The sequence below is a fragment of the Giraffa tippelskirchi genome, chromosome 9 (genome assembly GCF_054371585.1).
Source record: "Giraffa tippelskirchi isolate mGirTip1 chromosome 9, T2T-mGirTip1v1.2.pri, whole genome shotgun sequence".
Lineage (NCBI taxonomy): Eukaryota > Metazoa > Chordata > Mammalia > Artiodactyla > Giraffidae > Giraffa > Giraffa tippelskirchi.
The window spans coordinates 1189836-1208321 of record NC_137283.1 but is presented as its reverse complement, the minus strand read 5'-3'; the positions used below and the strand labels follow the sequence as shown (position 1 = coordinate 1208321).

The window sequence follows — 18486 nt, the reverse complement described above, 5'->3', positions numbered from 1 at the left end:
ACGCCAACACCACCCTGACAGAGCGAGACAAGGGCACAAAGAGAAAACTAGACTGACACCCTGACAGACACAGATGCAAAAATTCTCAACAAAATATTAGCAAACAGGATTCAAAGGCACATTAAAAGATTATACACCATGATTAAGTAGGAGTTGTGACGAGCTTCAAGATGGCGGAGGAATAGGACAGGGATACCACCTTCTCCCCCACAAATACATCAAAAGATCATCTCCATGTAGAACAATGCCCACAGAACAACTTCTAAACACTGTCAGAGGACCCCAGACTTACAGAAAGGCAAACCAATCTCCGCAGAATGAGGTAGGGCAAAAGACGACGAGAAGGGAGACAAAGGATTTTGGGACGGGGGACCCATCCTAAGGAGGGAGTCATGAAGGAGGAGAAATTTCCACACAATAAGAAATCCTCACAGGTGGGGTCAGGGATGAGTTTAGGAATGTCAGAGGGAAGTACAATGAGGCAAAACGGAGAAAATTCACCACGAAGATTGTGCCAAAATGCAACTTCCAGCCAAGAAGCAGCTCCCACACTTGTGTCCAGCCGCAGTGAATGGCGGCTGGGTGCAGAAGCGCAGGCTGCGTGGGTCGGTCCTCAGGAAAAGGACTGAGGTTGAATGCCATGAAGACATGCTGAAGAGGCTGACACAGTATAGGCAGGACAGAGAAAACCCTGGAACCACCAGAAAAACAAAAGATCACTCCCACAGGAAGGCTCCAATGCCACACTCTAACTCAGGGCACTCACAGAACAAAGGACTGCACCCTAGCAAATACCGAAGTGGGGTGGGCTGGCTGTAGGCTACAGCTCCAGAGGAAGACAGGCAGGCACATGACTGCCAGAGGCAGAAGGCAAGGGCCTGCTGCAATCTCAGCCCCAGAGACCACATCTGCTGCCGAGCTGTGAGCAGCCGCCAGTCGCCACCCATTTCCTCCTGTGATCCTGGGCGGCTCGGATCCACCAGCAGTGTTACAGCTCGAGACCAGCTTCCCTGGGGAAGCGCACAACCCACCTGGGACTGTGACCTCATGGACTAGCCAAGAGCCCAAGCAGCTTGGCCAAGGGTCCCGCAGACTGAGACCAACTCTCCTGGGAGGTGCACGCCCACCTACGGCAGCGGCAACCTCCTGTGTGGTCCAGCCACAGCAACTGCACCCCATACATGCAGCAGTGTTTACAGTGTCCCTCCCTCTCCACAGCATAACTGAGCAAGTGAGCCCAAATAAGTGGCCCCTTTCACCCCCTCAGGTCAAGGGGTAGATCAGACATTGAAGAGAGACTCGCAAGCAGAGGCAGGCCAAAAAACAAAGCAGAAGTGTGAGCAAAGCAAAGAAGGGGGAATCACACCAGAAGAGGCAGGTGCAACAGATTAAAATACTGCAGTTAACTTGAGACTGTGTGCTTTAGGGGAGACTGTAGGTTTTCAGATCAAGTAAAAGCCAGAACAATAGAAGATCCTGAGACTGAACTGATTCCACACTGCACACAAGTCCAGAGACCTTCCAAGATATACTGGAGAACCTTCTCAGTAGGCAAAGCGACTGGAGCAGAAAAACGGGAGGAATCACACAAACATCCCTCTCACTAGCACCATATACATACTATCTACCTCCTATAAATTATTTTTTAATTTTTTATTTTATTCTTCCCTCCCTTTCAGCCCCTTTTTTTCCTCTTATACTGTCCTATACAGTTATTACCCTTTTTTTTATTTTTATAGCCTTTTACCTTTGTAAAAAAAAAAACACAAACATTATTTTTAAAATAAATTCCATACTTTAGTGTTTGATATTTTGTTTTTTTATATTGTACTTTTGAAGGACTGCTTCCCTGGTGGCTCAGAGGTTAAAGCGTCTGCCTCCAATGTGGGAGACCCAGGTTCGATCCCTGGGTCAGGGAAGATCCCCCGGAGAAGGAAATGGCAAACCACTCCAGTATTCTTGCCTGGAGAATCCCACGGATGGAGAAGCCTGGTGGGCTACAGTCCACGGGGTCGCAAAGAGTCGGACACGACTGAGCGACTTCCCTTTGAAGGACTAATTTTTATTCTAGGTTTTTAATTTTTGCTTTATGATCATTTGTTAATTTGTTTTCCTTTGTTATTAATTTTTGTCTTTGTGAATCAAGTTTTCGTATCCATTTTCACTTAGGGATTTGATTGTTGGCTTGGTTGCTCTCTTCTGACTCTCCCTTTTCTCCTTTTCACCCTCTTCTATTCTCTACATAACTGTGTGACTCTCTTTGGGTGTTACTGGCTGTTGAGAGTTGTTTCACCATTAACCTAGGGGGTTTTGTCTCCTGTGCTGTGGCCTGAGAAGTTTTGGTGCTCCTGTAAGAGGTCAGAACTAAACCCAAGGCAAGAGACTCAACTCCAGGTCTTTGGAACATCAGAGAACTCCCAAATCCATGGAACATTAATAGACAAGATCCCGCCCAAAAAGCTCCATACCTACACGGAGACCTAGCTCCACCCAAGAGCCAGCAAGCTCCAGTGCAGGACACCACATGCCAATCCTCCAGCGAGAACACTACCCGCACATTGACAGACAGGAGGCCCCAAACCACATCAAACCCACAGACACTGCCAAACTCCCTACTGCACACTTCACTGCCCTCCAGAAAGATGAGATGCAGCTGCACCCACCAGAACACAGGCACAGATCCCCCAGACAGCAGACCTTCACAAGGCCCTGGTGCAACCACCCATGGGGAGCAGACTCCACAACCAAGAGGGACTATGCCTGCCAAACCTCAGAGAGGACCCTAAACACAGCAAACTAGACAGAATGAAAAAACAGAGAGGCATCTAGCAGGCGAAGGCACGTGGCAAAAACCCATCAGACCAAACAAAAGAGGAGACAGATAGTCTATCTGAAAAAGAATTCGGAATGATAGTAAAGATGATCCAAAATACACTGGAGGAACACATTGAGGAGAGGTAAGAAATGTTTAACAAGGATCCAGAAGAAATACAGAATAGTCAATCAGCAACAAACACCACAATAACTGAGATTGAAAACACTGGAGGGAACCGACGGTACAGTAACTGAGGCAGTCAGAGATGAGTGAGCTGGAAGAGAGAATGGTGGAAACAACTGAAGCAGAGCAGAAAAAAAGAAAAAAAAGAAATGAGGGCAGCCTTAGAGACCTATGGGACAATGTTAAGCACCCCAACATTAGAATCATAGGTGTTCCAAGAGAAGACGACAAAAGTAAAGGGCATGAGAAAATATTTGAGAAGCTAATAGTTGAAAACTTTCCTAAAATGGAGAAGGAAATAGCCACCAAGTCCAGGAAGCCCAGAGAGTCCCACAGAGGATAAACCAGAGGAGAAACAGGCCAAGACATACATTAATCAAACTAACAAAAATTATTCACAAAGAAAAAATCTTAAAAGCAGCAAAGGAAAAGCAAAAATTACATACAAGGAAATTCTCATAAGGCTAAAAGCTGATCTTTCAACAGAAACTCTGCAGGCCAGAAGGGAATGGCAGGATATACTTACAGTGATAAGAGGAGAAAACCTACAACCAAGATTACTCTCTCCAGCAAGGATCTCATTTGATACAAAGGAGAAATAAAAAAGCTTCACAGATAAGCCAAAGCTAAGAGAATTCAGCACCACCAAACCAGCTCTTCAACAAATGCTAAAGGAATGTCTCTAGCCAGGAAATACAAAAAAGGATTATAAAAACAAACACAAAACAATAAAGTAAATGGTAACAGGAACATATTTATCAATAATTACTTTAAACATAAATGGCTTAAATGATCCAACCAAAGACACAGACTAACAGAATGGATACAAAACAAGTCCCTTATATACGCTGTATACAAGAGACCCACCTCAAACCTAGAGACACATACAGACTGAAAGCGGGGGGTGAAAAAAGATATTCTGTGCAAATGGAGACCAGAAGAAAGTAGAAGTAGCAATGCTTGTATCAGGTAAAATAGACTTTAAAATAAAGACAGTTGTAAGAGACAAAGAAGGACACTACGTAATGATCAAGGGATCAATCCAAGACATAATTATTAACATACATGAACCCAACAAAGGAGCACCTCAAGATGTAAGGCAAATGGAGAGAACTATCAAAGGGGAAATCGACAGCAACGCAGTAATAGTGGGGGACTTCAATCCATCCACTCACGGATGGATAGATCATCCTGACAGAAAATTAACAGGAAACACAAGCTTTAGACAATACATTGGACCAGTTGAACCTAATTAATATCTTCAGTACATCTGATCCAGAAACAATCAGTTCAGTTCAGTTCAGTCGCTCAGTCATGTCCGACTCTTTGCAACCCCATGAACGGCAGCACGCTGAAAAGGTTGTTGCTGAACCCACGAGAAGACACCAAGATTTTTGGCCTCTGGAGGAGAAGAATTCAATCCGGGGCCAGGGACGAGGCTTGATCGCTCAGAGCTTTTGTGCAATAAAGTTTATTAAAGTATAAAAGGGATAGAGAAAGCTTCTGACATAGACATCAGAAGGGGGCAGAAAGAGTACCCCCTTGCTAGTGTTAGCAATGGAATTATATACTCTATAATTAGTTATTACAGTGAATCAAAAGAATGTCTGGAGGTTGTAAAGACCTCACCAGACCTACTCCCATAATTTACATTTTAAGATAACAGAATTAGCTAGAAGGTTTTTTCCAGAGACTGTCCTCAAGCAGGATACATTATTGTTATATAATCCTAAGGATTGTAGAGGAAAAAAATAGTTTGTCCTTTCTCCTTGAAAATTCCAGACCCCTCTCTCCTTGGGGACCCCAAAACTTCCTATCAACCTGCCTAGGAAATGACTCTCTCAAGGCCAGTCCTCCCTGTCCATCACCAACTCCCGGAGTCTACCCAAACCCATGTCCATTGAGTTGGTGATGTCATCCAACCATCTCATCCTCTGTCGTCCCCTTCTCCTCCTGCCCTCAATCTTTCCCAGCATCAGGGTCTTTTCAAAACAATAGATTTCACTTTTTTCTTAATTGCACATGGAACATTCTCCAGAATAGATCAAATCCTGGGCCAAAAATCAAGCCTTGGAAAAATTTAAAAATGAAATTATTTCAAGCATCTTTTCTGATCACAATGTTATAAGCTTAGATACTAACTACAGATGGTGTATTAGAAAGCAAAGACATCACTTTGTCAACAAACGTCCATACAGTCAAAACTATGATCTTTCCAGTAGTCATCTATGAATGTGAGAGTTGGACCATAAAGGCAGAGTGCCAAAGAATTGATGCTTTTGAACTGTGGTGCTGGAAAACACTCTGAGAGTCCCCTGGACAGCAAGGAGATCAAACCAATCAATCCTACAGGAAATTAACCTGGAACATTCACTGGAAGGACTGATGCAGAAACTGAAGCTTCAATTCTTTGGCCACCTGAAGCAAAAGCCGACTCACTGGAAAAGACCCTGATGCTGGGAAAGATTTAAGGCAAAAGGAGAGAGAATGACAGAGGGTGAGACAGTTGAATGGCATCACCAACTGCATGGACGTGAACTTGGGTAAACTCCCATGGACGTGAACTTGGGTAAACTCCCAGAGACGCGAGGGACAGCGAGGCCTGGTGTGCTGCAGCCCACAGGGTGACAGAGTCGGGCACAACTTGGCGACTGAGCAACAACAGGATAAAAACTATAAACAACAAGAAACATGGAGGCCAAACATACTTCTAAATAACCAACAGATCACTGAAGAAACATAAAAGGAAATTAAAACAAGCTTAGAAGAAAATGACAACGAAAACACAACAACCCAATACCACTGGGATGTAGTAAAAGCAGTGCTAAGAGGGAAGTTCATAACAATAAAAGCCCACCTCAAGAAACAAAAGACATCAAATCAACAACCTAACCTTACACCTAAAGCAACTAGAAAAAGAACAAAAAACCCCCAAAGTTAGTAGAAGGGAAGAAATCATAAAGATCAGAGCAGAAAGAAATGAAACAGAAATGAAAGATAGGAAACATCGATAAAAATTAAAGCTGGGTCTTTGAGAAGATAAAACTGACAAAACGTTAGCAAGATTCATTAAAGGAAAAAGGGAAAAAGACTCAAATCAATAAAACTAGAAATGAAAAAGAAGTTACAAAAGACAACACAGAAAAACAAAGGATCGTAAGAGACAACTATGAGCAACTATATGCCAATAAAATAGACAACTTGGAAGAAACTGAAAAATTCTTGGAAAAGTACAACCTTCCAAAACTGAACCAGGAAGGAATATAAAATATGAATAGACCAAGCACACACATGGAAATTAAAACTGTAATCAAAAATATAGATCAATGGAACAAAACAGAAAGCCCAGAGAAAAATCCACACACCTATGAACACCTTATTTTTGACAAAGGAGGAAGGATATACATGGAAACAAGATAGTCTTTTCAATAAGTGGTGCTGGGAAAACTGGTCAACTACATGTAAAAGAATGAAGTTAGAACACTTCCTAACACTATACACAAAAATAAACTCAAAGACTTAAATGTTAAGACCAGAAACTATAAAACTCTTAAGAGGAAAACAAAGGCAGAACATGCTGATATAAATCACAGCCAAGATCCTACATGACTCTCCTCCTAGACTAATGGATATAAAATTAAGAATAAACAAGTGGGACCTAATTAAACTTATAAGCTTTTATACAACGAAGGAAACTACAAACAAGGTGAAAGACAACCCTCAGGATGGGAGAAAATAATAGCAAATGAGACAACTGACAAAATAGTAACTTCAAAGATAATACAAGCAGCTCCTTCAATAGTAGGAAAATAAAATCAAAAAAAGACATTTCTCCAGACATACAGATGGCTAATAAACACATGAAAAGACGCTCAACATTGCTCATTATTAGAGAAATGCAAATCAAAATCAAAATGAGGTATCATCTTGTCAAAATGGCCATAATAAAAAAATCTACAAATAAATGCTAGAGAGGGTGTGGAGAAAAGGGAACCCTCTTACAATGTCGGTGGGAATGTAAACTGATACACCACTATGGAGAATGGTGTGGAGAGTCCTTAAACAACTAGGAATAAAAGTATCATACAACCCAGCAATCCCACTACTGGGCATATACCCTGAGGAAACCAGAACTGACAAAGACAAATGTACCCCAAAGTTCACTGCAGCACTATTTACAATGGCCAGGACATGGAAGCAACCTAGATGTCCATCAGCAGACGAATGGATAAGGAAGTTGTGGTTGTTCAGTTGCTCAGTCATGTCCAACTCTTTGCGACCCCGTGGGCTGCACAATGCCAGGCTCCCCCGTCCTTGCCCATCTCCCAGAGCTTGTTCAAACTTATGTTCAATGAGTCAGTGATGCCATCCAACCATCTCATCCTCTATCGCCCCCTTCTACTCTTGCCCTCAATCTTTCCCAGCATCAGGGTCTTTTCCAATGAGTTGGCTAGTCCCATCAGGTGGCCAAACTGAAGCTTCAGCATCAGTCCTTCTAATGAATACTCAGGGTAGATTTGTCCAAGGAACTCTCAAAAGTCTTCTCCAGCACCATAATTCAAACGCACTAGTGCTCAACCTTCTTTATGGTCCAACTCTCACATCCATACATGGCTACTGAAAAAACCATAGCTTGGTGTATACGAATCTTTCTCAGCAGTGATGTCTCTGCTTTTTCATACACTGTCTAGGTCTGTCACCTTACAATTTTGTGGCTGTAGTCACTCTGCAGAGATTTCAAGATTAAAGAAAAAAAAAAACGCTCTCAACAGATTGGGTATAGAAGTAACATACCTAACATAGTAACACCATATATGACAAACCAGCCTTGTCATCATGAGGAGGCTTGCAAAACTTAATGAAGCTATGAGCCATACCTTGCAGAGCCACCTAAGAAAGACAGGTCATAGCGAAGAGTTCTGAAATACAAGGTCCATGGGAGGAGGAAATGGCACACCACTCCATTATTCTTGTAGCAAGAACCCCATGAGCAGTATCAAAAGGCAAAAAGAAATGAAACCAGAAGATGAGCCCTCCAAGATGGAAGGTTTCCAGTGTGCTACTAGGGAAGAGCATAGGCAATTACAAACAGCTCCAGAAAGAATGAAGCTGCTGGGCCAAAGCAAAAACAATGCTCAGCTGTGGATGTCTCTGGTGGTCAAAGTCTGATGTTGTAAACAACAATATTGCATAGGAACCTAGAATGTTATATCCATGAATCAAGTTATGTTATAAGCGATCAAGCAGATGGCAAGAGTGAACATCAACATCTTAGTAATTAGTGAACTAAAAAGGATGGGAATGGGAGAATTTAATTCAAATGACCATTATATCTACTATTGTGGGCAAGAATCCCTTTGAAGAAATGGAGTAGCTCTCACAGTCAACAAGAGCCCAAAGTGCAGTACTTTGCTGAAATCTCAAAAACAATAGAACGATCTTGGTTCATTTCCAGGGCAAACCACTCCAAGTCTATCCCCCAACCACTGATGCCAAAGGAGGTGAAGTTGACCAGTTCTTTGAAGACCCACAAGACCTTCTAGAACTAACACCAAAAAAGGGATGCCCTTACGTCATAGGAAGTGGAATGCAAAATCAGGAAGTCAAGAGATACCTGGTTAAATAGGCAAGTTTAGCCTTGGAGTATAAAATGAAGCAGGGCAAAGGCTAACAAAGTTTTGCCAAGAGAATGCACTGGTCATAGCAAACACAATTTCCCAACAACACAAGAGATGACTACACATGGACATCACCAAATGGTCAATTCCAAAATCAGGTTGATTATATTCTTTGCAGCCAATGGAGAAGCTCTGTACAGTCAGCAAAAACACGACCAGGAGCTGACTGTGGCTCAGATCATGAACTCCTTATTACAAATTCAGACTTAAATTGAAATAGGTTTTTAAAAAAATAACTGCTTTATAATCACCCAAACTGGATCTTTCCATTTTAAGAGAAAACAAAGAACTTCGGGTAAAGTTCCTGACACAGTGATTGGCACAGGATATGCACTGAACCATAGCTATTACCTAAACCTCAGATAACTGGCAGCTTTCTTGGGAACCCTGGAGCATTCTCAAAGACCCTATTCTAGTTCTCTAGACAGACCAAGAAGCAAGACAACGTGGAGAGTCTATTTATTCAATAGCAACTCTGAAAACAAAGTCTCAGAAATCTGAGGGGATATAGTTCCCCTATTTCTACTTCAGTCCATTTTCACAAGTTTCTTTCCTTCGCAGGCTACAGCTTGATGTAAAAAGCTTGATGTATGTCCTAGATATACTTATACACAACCTTTGAGGGAACAGTTTGGAGATGCAGACGAACAGGACACTTGTAAAAGTGGGACAGCAGGGTCTCACTGTAGCCCACAAGGAAGTAGTACTTGTGCGCAGGTAGCTGCCTCAGGACCAGGGCACAGATCTCCACCTGGTTAGCCCGGCGCTTTAGAACCAGCTGGTCAGCCAAGCAGCCTGGGAAGGTGCCCAGCATAAATTTGCGAAGGAAAACATCTTCCACTGTTCGCTCGGCAGCATGGTCCTCCCCATCCAGGTTACCTGAAGAGAGAAGGGTATCATGGTGAGTTGGCCAAAAGTCCACAGGTAACATCCAAGAGCACTGGGCATTCAATTCCCCACCTTAGCCTCTTCTCTTTTCTTCTGTAGTGGAAAAAGAATAATACTCTGAAGCTTCAAGAACATTATTTCAGTAATCGCCAAACAAATCCTGTGAAGGATGTATCATCATTATCTTATTTCACAAAAGAGAAGGGCACAAAACTGAGATGATTCCTTTATGTAGACACAGAGGAACCCTTTCCCACTCTTTCCTCACTGCCATACAGAAGCACTGGTCATTCCAAGGGCCAGAGAGATGAGGCCATCAGCTACTTCTGAGATGTGAGCTCTCTCACTAACTAGAGCATGGCCTCAACAAGTAAATTCTCACTGTAGACCATAAACCTTTGCACCTCTTACAGTATTTGTTATGAGTCTCCACACCCACCCCCTATACCTCAGAACGAGAACTTGAAAAGGGTTTAGGACAGAAATCCATACTTTAAGTAGGTCTCTAGATAGATGTATCTCAAACATTCAAGTTGAGAACCCTTCTAATGAACAAAATAGTTGATTCTCATTAATTCACAGTAGTTATGCTTTGTAAAGTTAAGAGTTATGTTCTATACAATCAAAATGAATGACAAATTAGTAAACACTAAACTAAACCACTGCTCCTGGTGGAAATTCTGCAAGTTTCTGGTTACAATATTTTTATCAACACATTGATATTAAGCCTTATTTTATTTCTCTGTTAAAGACACCTACAAATGGCTGATTAACACTGAACTCTCTCCCAACAGCTCTGTAACACATGCCTGAAGGAAGCTTTTCTAACAATCATGGCCTGTAAGTTACAACACAGTTTCCTTGCGCCTAGGAACACTAGATGGTGTTGCAGTGAAAAGGAAAAAAAAGCAATGAGTTTCTCTTTTTTCTTTCCCTTTCCTGAGAACAAAGGAAATAATGAGAACAGTAAACAGGCTGGAGGGCAAACATAAACAGTCCTGAAAGAGATAATCACTTCTAATTTTACTTAATTCCCAATCTGTAGTCTGTATCTAGGTTTACTTTTCCCCAAACTAACCCGACACTATGTAAATTACATCCTGCAGCTATCGCCCCCTAACTGCATGAGTTACATCCAGAACCTATTACCCTTTAACTCTTTGCTAATTACATCCAGTACCTGGTGCATACCCTCATCACACTCCCTTTGTAGACCACTCCTTGTAGCTTTTTCATTTCAGAAAGAAGGCCACATTCAATAAACCAGTGACAAAGGAGCCCAATTACTGGATTACCTGATGCCTGCTATGACTGTTTTGAAATAATGCAAGAATGCAAGACCTTCATTACTTTGAGCCTTATCATTTACCCTAAGAGCAGGAGACCCAGGCTATATAAAGTCTAAAAAGAAAAAACAGAAGTCTCTTGGTTCACAGTTCCTGAGGCACAGGCATGCTGTTTCTCCCTTCAGTTGACTTCTTCCTCTAAACTCTGTCTCCATAATTTTTTTTTATTTGGATGGGTGGGCAGAGAAAGCCAAGATTTTGGCAGCAATAAATGGGAGCTCATGCAGAATCTGCTTGCGGGCAGGTGACCTTCCTTCCAAGGAGTAAGCGTCTTTTAATTTCATCGCTGCAATCACCATCTGCAGTGCTTTTGGAGCCCAGAAAAATATAGTCAGCCACTGTTTCCCCATCTATTTGCCATGAAGTGATGGGACCAGATGCCATGATCTTCGTTTTCTGAATGTTGAGCTTTAAGCCAACTTTCTCACTCTCCCCTCTCACTTTCAACAAGAGGCTCTTTAGTTCTTCTTTGCTTTCTGCCGTAAGGGTGATGTCATCTGTATGTCTGAGGTTATTGATATTTCTGGAAATCTTGATTTCAGTTCTAACTGAGTGCAGATGGCTCCATTCCCTTGGACAGGATAACCCAAGCACTGACCATTATCTGGACCACACTCAAAACTGTTATCACATGTAGCTTGGTTCTTATTCCTGCTTTGACTCCTAGTTACAGTAATTCCTTCACTGATCTTTGGCCTCTGCTTTTTTAAGAAAAACAAAAAACTACTTGTTAAATTTTGCCTCCTCCAGATTACAACAGATTCACATCCAGGTAATGATGATACAGAGATCACAGCACTCCTGAGAACAGATCCACTGTTCTCAGGAATAACAAGAGAAGTCGCCTGAGGGCCCCTTAATAAAACATAATGAAACAGAGCGAGAACTCCACAACCCCAACCAGGCAGGGCTGACGAGTCCCTTGTCAGCCTGAACAAGCTACAGAAGACAGACCATCGCCCCTCATCTTCCCAATAAAGATTTCTTGGGGCTCACATCTCTCAAAGAGGATTTGAAATAGGACATAAACGAGCCCTTGGGTTGGACAGCTGGTGACTGTCAAGTGGAGCAAATCTGAGGTTCTCTCCTCAGCCAGACAAGAGTGGCACCTGTTTCCCTTCCTCCACTGACATGGAGTAAAGAAATCAACACTGGGGAATTTGCTGCAGTGAAAAGGAAAAAAGAGGAATGAGTTTCTATTTTCCTTTCCCTTTCCTGAGAATAAAGAAAATAAAGAGGATACTGAGCAGGCTGGAGAAGAAACATAAACGGGCCTGAAAGAGCTAATTTTAGTTTTACTAGTTTTCTACCTAGTTTTACTTTACCTATTCCTAATTTTAGTCTGCAACTAGGGTTGCTTTTCCCAAAACTAACCTGACTACCTAAACTACATCCTGCACCTACTGCCCCCAACTCTGCATGAGTTACATCCTGCACCTACTACCCTTTAACTCTATGCTAATTACATCCTGTACCTGTGCTTACTTACCTTCACTGCACTCCCTTTGCAGTCCACCCTTGTAGCTTTTTGCATTTCAGAAAGAAAGCCACAGTACAATAAACCAGAAACAAATGGACCCAATTACTAGGCTACCAGATTGCAACACCCAATTACCAGGCTACCTGATGCCAACTATGACTGTTTTGAAAGAACTCAAGAAAAATTCACGATCGTCATTACTTTCAGCCTTATCATTCACCCGCAGACCACAAGACCCAGGCTATGTGAACTCTCGTTTCCCCTAGGAGTGGGGCACAGCTCTTCAGACCCTAGCCTGCTGTGTTCTCCCCTCAGCTGGCTGAAGATTAAAGCCATCTTTCTATTCCCTCGAAACTCTGCCTGTATTTTTTTATTCGGCATCACTGGGCAAAGAAAGGCAAGATTTTGCCGGTAACAAGAGTATGTCAGGGGAATCAACAACAAAAAGCACTAAACTTGAAAACATGGCACTGCTAAGTCGCTTCAGTCGTGTCCAACTCTGTGTGACCCCATAGACAGCAGCCCACCAGGCTCCTCCATCCCTGGGATTCTCCAGGTGAGAACACTGGAGTGGGTTGCCATTTCCTTCTCCAATGCATCAAAGCAAAAAGTGAAAGTGAAGTTGCTCAGTCATGTCGGACTCTTTGCCTCCCATGGACTGCAGCCTACCAGGCTTCTCCGTCCATGGGATTTTCCAGGCAAGAGTACTGGAGTGGGTTGCCACTGCCTTCTAACAGATCTCAAAAAGAGTACTCATTTACAGTATGAAAGCTGAAACAAGAAGGCAGAGAGCGTTATTCAACCTTGGCTGGGAAGGTACACACAGAGTTGTTGCTCTGCCCACATCTGAGGATGAACATGAAAGTGAGGTAGGAGATAGATGGAATTCAGGTTGGACATTTATAATCAGCCACTCTTCTGCTTGCATTTCCTGAGATAAGAGACAGGTGGGCTTCAGCTGAGGAATTTACAGCCAACAAAAACAGGGCATAGAGCCAGTGTTTGTCTCTTGCTAACACCTCAAGGAAATAATCATGGCAAGGACCAAGAAAGGAAAAAACCCTGTCTGATAAGGGGAACACTACATATGCACAGAAGGGCTCCTTGGGGTCAAAAGTCAGAGGACAATTCCAGGCCACAGAGTCTTGCTCCTCCCAGAAGCCTTCACTTCAAGATCCATCTTGGCTAGGGTATATGTGGGCACCCTAGGGGAGGGTCTTGAGACAAATTAACCAAAGGGAACAAAGCAAGGTAACTGGCTGAGGGAAGACACAGACTTGGAAAACTGCCCCTTTATAAAGGATTTAAACTTCCCAAAGGGGCGGCTCTCTCTGAGCTCGCCTATGTGGCTTTCTGCATGTATTTTTCCTTTCAATAAACTTTCTACTTTATTCTTTATCTTCTGTCTCCTTACCTGAATTTGTTCTTGACTAGGCAGGCAAGCGGAGAAGGCAACGGCACCCCACTACAGTACTCTTGCCTGGGAAACCCCATGGACGGAGGAGCCTGGTAGGCTGCAGCCCATGGGGTCGCGAAGAGTCGGACATGACTGAGTGACTTCACTTTCACTTTTCACTTTCATGCACTGGAGGAGGAAATGGCAACCCACTCCAGTGTTCTTGCCTGGAGAATTCCAGGGACGGGGGAGCCTGGTGGGCTGCCGTCTATGGGGTCGCACAGAGTCAGACACGACTGACGCGACTTCACTTTCACTTTTCCCTTTCATGCATTGAAGGAGGAAATGGCAACCCACTCCAGCATTCTTGCCTGGAGAATCCTGGGGACGGCGGAGCCTGGTGGGCTGCCGTCTATGGGGTCACACAGAGTCAGGCACGACTGAGCGACTTAGCAGCAGCAGAGCAGGCAGGCAAGACTAGGGAGCGAGGCTCTAACTGCTGGCTCCCGTGGTACAGTCGTTAGGACTCCCGGTCTGGGAAACTAAGGCCCTGTTTTCAGCTACTGCTTGCCTGCTACTTGCTGCAAGCTACCGCTTACTGTTCCACAAGTCTGAAATCAAAAAGCACCTAGAGTGGGCAAATTCACAAACATGGAATCTGCAAATAATGGTGTCAACTGTACGTACATTTGTGCTCCAGTGGAAAACTGCAATATTTAGAACAGTTTCCTGGGTCGTTCAACTTCTACAGGGTTTCACTTTTTTCACTGCCTCTGAGCTATTTATAGACCTAACAGAAGCAGAAGATACTAAGAAGAGGTGGCAAGAATACACAGAAGAACTGTACAAAAAAGATCTTCACAACCCAGATAATCACGATGGTGTGATCACTCACCTAGAGCCAGACATCTTGGAATGTGAAGTCAAGTGGGCCTTAGAAAGCATCACTACGAACAAAGCTAGTGGAGGTGATGGAATTCCAGTTGAGCTATTTCAAATCCTCAAAGGTGATGCTGTGAAAGTGCTGCACTCGATATGCCAGCAAATCTGGAAAACTCAGCAGTGGCTGCAGGACTGGAAAAGGTCAGTTTTCATTCCAATCCCAAAGAAAGGCTATGCCAAAGAATGCTCAAACTACCACACAATTGCACTCATCTCACATGCTAGTAAAGTAATGCTCAAAATTCTCCAAGCCAGGCTTCAGCAATACGTGAACCGTGAACTTCCAGTGTTCAAGCTGGTTTTAGAAAAGGCAGAGGAACCAGTGATCAAATTGCCAATATCCACAGGATCATCGAAAAAGCAAGAGAGTTCCAGAAAAACATCTATTTCTGCTTTATTGACTATGCCAAAGCCTTTGACTGTGTGGATCACAATAAACTGTGGAAAATTCTGAAAGAGATGGGCATACCAGATCATCTGACCTGTCTCTTGAGAAACCTGTATGCAGGTCAGGAAGCAACAGTTAGAACTGGACATGGAACAACAGACTGGTTCCAAATAGGAAAAGGAGTATGTCAAGGCTGTATATTGTCACCCTGCTTATTTAACTTATATGCAGAGTACATCATGAGAAACGCTGGGCTGGAAGAAACACAAGCTGGAATCAAGATTGCCAGGAGAAATATCAATAACCTCAGATATGCGGATGACACCACCCTTATGGCAGAAAGTGAAGAAGAACTAAAGAGCCTCTTGATGAAAGTGAAAGGAGAGTGAAAAAGTTGGCTTAAAGCTCAACGTTCAGAAAACTAAGATCACGGCATCTGGTCCCACCACTTCATGGGAAATAGATGGGGAAACAGTGTCAGACTTTATTTTTTGGGGCTCCAAAATCACTGCTGATGGTGATTGCAGCCATGAAATTAAAAGACGCTTACTCCTTGGAAGGAAGGTTATGGCCAAGCTAGATAGCATATTGAAAAACAGAGACGTTACTTTGCCAACAAAAGTCCGTCTAGTCAAGGCTATGGTTTTTCCATAGTCATGTATGGATGTGAGAGTTGGACGGTGAAGAAAGCTGAGCACCGAAGAATTGATGCTTTTGAACTGTGGTGTTGGAGAAGACTCTTGAGAGTCCCTTGGACTGCAAGGAGATCCAATCAATCCATCCTAAAAGAGATCAATCCTGGGTGTTCATTGGAAGGACTGATGTTGAAGCTGAAACTCCAATACTTTGGCCACCTCATGCAAAGAGTTGACTCATTGGAAAAGACCCTGATGCTGGGTAGGATTGGGGGCAGGAGGAGAAGGGGAGGACAGAGGATGAGATGATTGGATGGCATCACCAACTCGATGGACATGGGTTTGGGTAGACTCCGGGAGTTGGTGATGGACAGAGAGGCCTGGCGTGCTGCAATTCATGGGGTCGCAGAGTCGGACACGACTTAGCGACTGAACTGAACTGAGCTATTTTATATCTCTAAATTATAATCGATTTTTATTGTTTTAGTCATTTAGTTATGTCTGACTTTTTTTGCAACCCCATGAACTGTGTCACCCGCCAGGCTCCTCTGTCCATGGGATTTTCCGGGCAAGATTAATGGAGTGGTTGCCATCCCATCCCAGGGATCAAACCTGTGTCTCCAGGCTTCCTGCACTGCAGATTCTTCACTGCTGAACCATGGAGGAAGCCCCAAATAACCCACAGCAATGTAAAACAATTATCTTTAGGCATGCAAGTAATTTCTGTGGAAGTTCAACAAAGTCCTTGCCCCCCCTCCATGGAAAAAAACAATTTTGCATCCCTTCAAATACATTTGGACATTCCGTATGACATACCTCTCATCTATATTAATTCTCCTTCTTTTTTGTTTAACTGATTTCTGATCCACCCATTTACTACTGAGTTAAGTAAACTCTCTGACACGTGTTCAATTCGTGCTTTATGTGACAGTCACGACACAGCAGGTCTCCTCCTGTCCCGCACCGACTCCTCACCTGTGTGCAGGGACAGCCAGCCCTTGCGGTGGGCGATGTGGTGAGGCGCGTGCGCTTCCTCGTAGGTCACTGGCTTGTTCCCCTTGTCCACTCGGACTCGGGCCGCCCGGTTCTGAGAAGAAAGAGAGGCCTTGACTTTCCGCGACCACTGACCAAGGGCGAGCCCCAGATCATGCCCCCACCCCCAGGTCCCAGACCCCGAGGCCGCGAGTCCCCTTGCTGCGCCCACCTTGGAGCAGACCGCGGAGGTATGCAGGGCGCGCCAGATGCACGGCAGATCCCGGCTCCAGGACAGCATCTGTAGGGACAGGGGGCGTGAGACCCAGACAGGGGCCCTCACCTCCACCCGGCCCGCACCGCCCACTCACCAGAGGCCTGAGCCCCCGACCCCAGCAGAGCGCCACCATCTTGGGCTGAGGCGGCGAGTAGATCCGCGGCGCCGCGTGGGGGCGGGGCGGGGTAAACACAAACCGCGCGAGGATTCCACGAGGGCGAGACCACCGCGGGCCGGCGCGGGGGGGCGGGGTAAAGACAAACCGCGCGAGGCTTCCACGAAGGCGAGACCACTGCGGGCCGCCGCGGAGGGCGGGGTGGGCGGGGTAAAGACAAACCGCGCGAGGCTTCCACAAGGGCGAGACCACCGCGGGCCGCCGCGAGGGGCGGGGCGGGGCGGAGTAAAGACAAACCGCGCGAGGCTTCCACAGGGACGAGACCACCGCGGGCCGGCGCGGGGGGCGGGGTAAAGACAAACCGCGCGAGGCTTCCACGAGGGCGAGACCACCGCGGGCCGGCGCGGGGGTGCGAGCCTCTCGGCCTGGCGGGGCTGCGCACCGTTGCCCCCGACCTGCTGTGGGCGGTGGAGGCCCCGGCTCCGGGCTCGTGAGCCGGGCTGTGCGGGGCCGGGAGGCGCGGGGAGTTGGACTCTGCGCCTCCCCCCGCAGCTCTGTGCACTTCCCGCACCCCTCCGCCGTGCCACAGTCGCGGTTTGCGTCGTTGATCCGGAAACGGAAGGATGCTGAACGCGAGGATTCGCTGTCTTGAGAGCTCTCACGGGTGGGGTGAAGAGTGTTTGGGAGGGTTGGTGCTAACCCTACCGCCTGGCCAGGGTCTGTAGGGAAACAGCGTGTTACCACGTCTGAGAGATTAGGCTACTGAGCTCTGTCTTCAAATAATATCCTTTTTAAAAGGGTTAGCACCAACCCGACTTATCCACAAATGAAGAAATATCTTTTGGTTAAAACTTTATACAGTTCTTGGGAGGGGCAAGATAGGGGTACGAAACTCTGAAATGAAATATTTCCTGCCATACGGGTGGGCAAGCGATGTCACAGCTTTCTGCGTGATTCCAACCTTCCAAAAGTGAATTCCTGAGCCATGCTGACACTCGGCACCACTCCCTACATAAGGAACTTAAGGATGTCACAGTCACAGCCTCCTGTGTGAGCCAGAAGGCCCTAAGGGAACTCAGGAAAGAGAAATTATCTCTAAATATGCAGGATGGTGGCCCCAAGCTGAGAAGCATATGAAAGGAATGACTTCAATAATACCAGTCTCTTCCCATACGTAGAAGAATACTAAATTCCTAAACTTGATAGCTGGGTTTCTTTACTTAATAATAATCTTCGATGTTTAGATTGCCTGCCCCCACCTCTCCCTTTCTTGCAAACTTGACTGCACACCTGACTCCCACGCCCGCCTCCTTGGAGCAGTGTTCTCAGAGCTACTGAGCTGCTGTCTCCCAGGCTCAGGGTCCTAAACAT

The 18486-nt window shown here is 45.0% G+C and overlaps 1 protein-coding gene and 1 non-coding gene across 3 annotated transcripts; one reads left to right on the top strand and one right to left on the bottom strand.

Moving 5' to 3' along the window:
- The first annotated feature begins 1846 nt into the window (after positions 1-1846).
- On the top strand, positions 1847-1919 carry TRNAW-CCA (transfer RNA tryptophan (anticodon CCA)). Its single transcript has one exon. It is a non-coding gene; the product is annotated as a tRNA-Trp (tRNA).
- A 7200-nt stretch (positions 1920-9119) lies between these two features.
- MRPS24 (mitochondrial ribosomal protein S24) lies at positions 9120-17834 on the bottom strand. 2 transcript variants are annotated; one of them, XM_081529493.1, is made up of 4 exons: positions 17571-17834; positions 16956-17024; positions 16727-16838; positions 9120-9555 (listed from the first exon to the last, which is right to left on the bottom strand). In XM_081529493.1, exons 2-4 carry the CDS (start codon positions 17022-17024, stop codon positions 9272-9274), a joined length of 465 nt encoding a protein of 154 aa, XP_081385619.1. In that variant the 5' UTR covers positions 17571-17834; the 3' UTR covers positions 9120-9271. The 2 variants fall into 2 exon arrangements, with proteins under 2 accessions (XP_081385619.1, XP_081385618.1); XM_081529492.1 differs by lacking the exon at positions 17571-17834 and adding an exon at positions 17095-17169.
- Positions 17835-18486: the final 652 nt, after the last annotated feature.

Excerpts from the sequence above, each read along its gene's own strand:
- MRPS24 (XM_081529492.1), bottom strand. The coding sequence starts at position 17,133 with ATGGTGGCGCTCTGCTGGGGTCGGGGGCTCAGGCCTCTG. Across the intron at positions 17,025-17,094 it reads GTCGGGGGCTCAGGCCTCTG|ATGCTGTCCTGGAGCCGGGA; the intron begins GTGAGTGGGCGG and ends CTGTCCCTACAG. Across the intron at positions 16,839-16,955 it reads CCTCCGCGGTCTGCTCCAAG|AACCGGGCGGCCCGAGTCCG; the intron begins GTGGGCGCAGCA and ends CTTTCTTCTCAG.